The sequence below is a fragment of the Crocodylus porosus genome, unplaced genomic scaffold (genome assembly GCF_001723895.1).
Source record: "Crocodylus porosus isolate Cpor-Errol unplaced genomic scaffold, CroPor_comp1, whole genome shotgun sequence".
NCBI classification, from domain to species: Eukaryota; Metazoa; Chordata; order Crocodylia; family Crocodylidae; genus Crocodylus; species Crocodylus porosus.
Window position 1 is genome coordinate 51321967 of NW_017728886.1, and position 5382 is coordinate 51327348.

The 5382-nt window shown below is 43.4% G+C and overlaps 1 protein-coding gene across 1 annotated transcript in view; it reads right to left on the reverse strand.

Moving 5' to 3' along the window:
- Positions 1–5382, reverse strand: part of DGKB (diacylglycerol kinase beta) — a 565110-nt gene that overhangs the window by 490874 nt on the left and 68854 nt on the right. Inside the window, exon 2 of the mRNA XM_019534027.1 lies at positions 3080–3156. Within this exon, the coding sequence (XP_019389572.1) occupies positions 3080–3156 (77 nt within the window). The remainder of the gene's footprint in view (positions 1–3079; positions 3157–5382) is intronic.

Sequence of the window (5382 nt, forward strand, 5' to 3'; positions counted from 1 at the left end):
GGCCCAGCAGGGAGGTGGCTGAACTGGTCCCTACTTAGGAAGACAGAGGCAAAGAAATCGTTAAATATGTTAGCTTTGTCATCTTTCTAAGAGAAAGATCTTCCAAGTATCAACCTGGAAGATCTTGTGAGAGAAATAATGCTGATAAACTGTATCCCAATCTGAGGAGTTTGGGAGCTTTGAGAGTTTCTGCAGGCCACCTCCTGGCCCACTGCTCCCATCACCTCCTTCATGTCATACCCACTCTCCAGAATGGAGCTCCAGAGTGGCGGAGGCTGGGGGCGGTTCCCTACTTCTGCCTCGTTCTGCTTCCATCACTGGGAGCAGAGCAGAGGAGTAGCTACTCTTTTCTGCCTCACCCACTTCTCAGGCATAGATCCCTAGCCTGGAGAGCAGTTGGCTGGGTTGCTCCAATTCCCTCAGACTGGAGCCAAACTGAAGTTTCTCAGAAAATTCCACCAATAGAAACGAATGTCTGTTCATGGCCAGTGCTGAGGAGACAGTGTCACTGAGAGGCACAATCTCATGTGCTACTAAAAGAACAGAATGACTGCATGAAGAAAGGAAGGCATCTATCTTGACAAATACCCAGATAAAAGCCAGTCACATCCTAGCCCTAAAATATCATTTAAAATGCTAGGCCACATGAAAAGTACCACCTGTATTGTCTGACCCTGCCACTGCTCACCAAAAATCCCAAAATGGTCCCTTCGTGCAGTGGGGCAGCTGGAAAGGGGCTGCAGGAAGGCAGAGAGCAGCATCCAGGTGGGCTGGGTGGTGAGAGGAGGAAGGGGAAGAGTCCCCCTCTGGGGCCAGACAGCACTGCACAGAAACCCCCTCCCTGCCCTGCAGCAGCAGGGGAGGAGGAGGAGGAGGAGGAGGAGGGGAAGAGTCCCCCTTCAGCACCACACAGAGCCCCCTTCCCCATTCTGTGGTGAAGGTGGGGGTGCTCAGCACCAGCTGCAAATCTCCCAAAATAGAAAACCCCCTCCCTATCTCCTCAGCCTTAACAGGGCCATGCCGGGATGCCTGCGGTCCCTGCCAGTGAGACAGGGAAGCGGGAGGGGAGGGGGGGGAGGAAATAAATCCACTCTATACATGCACTTCCTGGGGCACCCTGACACAGGCTACTGCCCCTTCCACTCCCCTTGCTGCTCCAGACGTCCTGTCATGGCCCCATTAAGGGGAAGTGGGCAGCGAGGGTGGGGGTTAATTGCTGCTTCTGTCCCTTCTAACCTCAGTGACCGCGGCTGGGGTCTGCCAACCTTGGGTGCTGCCTCCACCTCCGCTGGTAGCCTGAAGACAGCCAGACCCTGGCTGGGGGGGGAGGAAACAAGGGAAGAATTAACCCTGTCCACTTTGCCTGAATGGGGCTATGCTGGGACACATCTGGCCATGTCCTTGTTCCTGCTCAGGCTAGAGAGCAGAGGGGCAGGGCCAGCCCAGCCAGGGATGCAGAGCATGCTGAGATGCTGAAGAACTCTGGTTTAATTTAAACGAGGAAGAGGTCTGGGACAGAAGTTCCATAAACTGGTTTGACCCAAATCAGTTAAGTCTGATACTACATTCCACCAGGTTTATTTCAAACCAGTTTCAGCCATTTTGAAACTGCTTTATGTGCACTGAACTTATGTTCTGTTATAGGTTTAAACCAGGTTCTGATCACTTAAACCAGTTTGTGTGTAGCTTCTGTCCCTAGCCCTGATGACTGCTTTGTCAGCATTAGAACAAAATACTTTTGCTGAGCTCGCAAAGTAACACACCTTGAACAATTTAGTTGGTCTAATAAGAGATATCACATTTACCCAAAGAACCTTGCATGCACTGAACAAGAAATTCTATTAGCTTACTCTTATCTCCATAAATATATTACTCTGCAACGTTTCACAGAATACACTATGACATTCTGTGTCAAAAACAGTATTGTTTATTTCCAAGTTACCAACAGTTAGAAGCAAATGCCTTTGAATGATTATAGAATAACGTTATAACAAATAAAACATGAGATGAGTAGAGTTGCTATCTGTTACAGACCACAGAATACTACAAGGGAACAGGATGACTATCTTCTGAAAATCTTATATATAAAAAGAGGAAGAAAAAAGATGCTTTAACCTGAGGGACTTGGGTCTGAGTGAAATATGCTAGAGATGTCATGCTGCAAGTACAAACACAGCCTTGGAATTTCTAAAAATTACAGATGCCTGTTTCCTATCTCAGAAAGTGATACAGCCAATGAGGTGAATTCTGCACTAGACCTCATTTTGTCAGATAACAAAAAAAAGGGAAATAAATATATAAAATATCTTACTATATAACCATGAAAGATACAATGCCACAATTGAGAAAGAAAACTACATTAGTTACAGAAGTAGCTTGACCTAGAGTTAAAATGAAAGCAGTTATAACAGCAGCTATAAAAAATCTTTAAAAATACAAAGAGAAAAAAGGGAACTTGATGGTAGCACATATAAATTATAAGCTAAGATGTGTAGATAATTGCTAAGGGATATACAATCACCACCATCATAGTCTACTGATGGGTATAGTACAGTGGTTCTCAACCTTTTTAGATTTAAGGCACCCCTAGTTAGACTCAAAGCACCCCTTGAAAACTGCCAACTCCTAACTTTCACCTTTTTTTTTTTTTTTTGGTTATGGAAAAATAATAAATCCAATTTTTCTGTTGCAAAGAACTCAGAAATACCAGAGCTGGTCAGAACGTCTTTCACACTATGGACTCTGGGTTTAGCTGTTAAATGTGTAGGTGCTTGCACATTAGCATAGGATATTGTGCTATCATTGTACAGCACCCTTGAAAGGATCCCATGGCACACTGTGATGTTTCTTGGGATAGTCACTGTTATGTCCCAACACTAAAAACATTTACATGACATTACTGATAGACCATTTTTAGTTCTTCAAAATACCTTTTCCTTTCAAACAATAAAACCCCATCACAAACAGCTAATTGGTCTATAAATATCTGCACTTATGTAGTAAAGGCATTTTTAAAACAATATTTACTTTTCCAATCAATACAATTTTCATATATTGAATATATTTAAAAAAGAATTACCCCTTCTGGATTATATTTTGCTAGCACACCATCACCATGGAATTCTTCTAGAACATCTTTAATTTTCTTGGTGGAATCTAAAGAAGGGAAACAAAATATAATACATTGATTTATCTCATTAATAGCAGTCAAAAAGTCATCTTTTGTTTTAGACTGGGTTTATATTCAGAATATAACCTACACTGAATGTGCATGAATAACTACCTCAAGCAGTATGGGAGTTATCAACATGTAAGAAAAGAATCTATATACTACATGCCCCACCCCCAATAATCTCTGATTATCTTTGACTATGATAATATATTTCAAAACAAGTAATTTCAAATCACTGTTTCAGTCTTCTGATCCTTTGGTAGTGCTGGACAGACCCTTTCAGACTCAGCTGCCAATGGATAGAAGAATCTGTCAAAACAGTTGGGAAAATGTCAAGCAGCCAGTTCTACAGCTGCTCTAGGATCCTCCTACCAAAGGTAACTTCACACCAGCAGTCATACAACAGAACTCCCATGCAGCAAATGTAGACGCCTTTAGCATTTAGAGCTGGCAGGAAGGGAAGAAGAGCTGGAGAAATTAAACTAAAATAGAATCATCTTAGGCAATCAGAGTGTAGGGAGGTAAGGCAATTATTGAATATCAACTATTTAGTCGTTTGCAATCTACACTCTGATTGGATAACAGTGCAGTAGTTCGAATAACTGGTCACTGCAAATCCCTGAACTCTGATTCACTCAAATACACCATCAATATGCCCAAGAAATATGACCACTGAACCAGTTAGCCACAATTAATCTATAGTAATTAACCTCTTAAAAGTTACTTCAAGTTACTAAAATAATGTTCGTCTCCATTTTTTAAGTTACATTAGCAAAATATAATATTGTAATAGTTCTTACGGAAAGTGAGGAAGGGAGTGGCTCCCAGACCTGGAGCCCAGGGGCTAAAGGCTGATGCCTCAGGGGCTGTATGCAATCTTCAGCTGGGCAGCCCTGTCTTGAAATATGGTCTCTCTCTCTCAAATATGTGCAAAACTCTAAATTGTTAAAAGGAATTCTAGAAATAAGTTTTGTATGATCCTTAAATTAGTTATCCAAGCTTTAAAACTGCCTTCCCCTGTGTGACTTCGAATGGGCAACCTCACTATGAGCCAAACCCTGCTTCTCTCTCACTTTTACTAGTAGTCCCTCTGAAGCTAAATACAAATGTTACACGTAGACAAGTAAAGACAGTCAAAAAGCCCGAGGCTGAATTGATTCAGTCCTTGCTGGTTAGTCTAAACTGCAGGGATTGAACCAACAAGCAAAGAACCAGAAAATCACTTTTCATTGAGGAAATGCAGTCACATGCCTGCAATGGCTAAAGCCAGAAGCCAGGGGTGCTAAAGCACATATTCCAGACACTGCTAAAGAAGAGGCAGGAGAGAAAGCCCTGCTGGAGCAGAGGGGGTGTGGCCAGGCCCCAGCTCATGCTCTGCCTGGGTGAGGGGGTGGGGGAAGAGGGGAAGAAGGGAGTGGCATTGAATTCATAAAAACTTCAACAAATTTTCTGAAAAACTATAAACTGAAATGCAGCCTGGGCTGTGTATTCACTTCCTCTTCCTGCTGCCCCTGAGGTCTCTGGGACTTGCAGACACAACCACAGTAGCAGGACTCCCAGGGTTGCTTGTTACTTCCTCATCCTGCTTCCAGGTGCCTCTGGGATTTGTAGTCCACAGTCACAGCTGGCACTAAGCTTTAGCAGGACGGCTCTGTACTCAGGGGAAGATGAATTTATCCCAGATTCCTGGCCCCAGGCCCCAGTCAGGGTTTACATAGTGAACCACCCCTCACTGCTCCAGCTAGGGAACAGAGGGCCAGGGCCAGCCCTGCTCTGGATAGCACAGCCCAGCCTAGGGTTGAAAAATGCTGGGATGCTTGAAGACTCTGATTTAACTTAAACCAGGAAGGGGTCTCAGACAGAAGTTTCATAAACTGGTTTGACCCAAATCAGTTAAGTATGAGACTACATTCAATCAAGTTTATCTTAAGCCAGTTTCAGTCATTTTAGAACCAATTAGTGTGCACTAAACTTCTGTTCTGTTACAGGTTTAAACCAGCTTCTGATCACTTAAACTGGTTTATGTGCAACTTCTGTCCTTAGTCTTAATGCACTTTAAAGTCATAACAGAACAGATACGTAGGGGGTAAAAAATACGTAGGGGGTAAAAAGAAGGTCCCAGGTAATGTGGGGCCCTTGCAGGACGCCATGGGAAACTTGGTCGTCACACCAGATGGCAAAGTGAACATGTTTAACGATTTCTTTGCCTC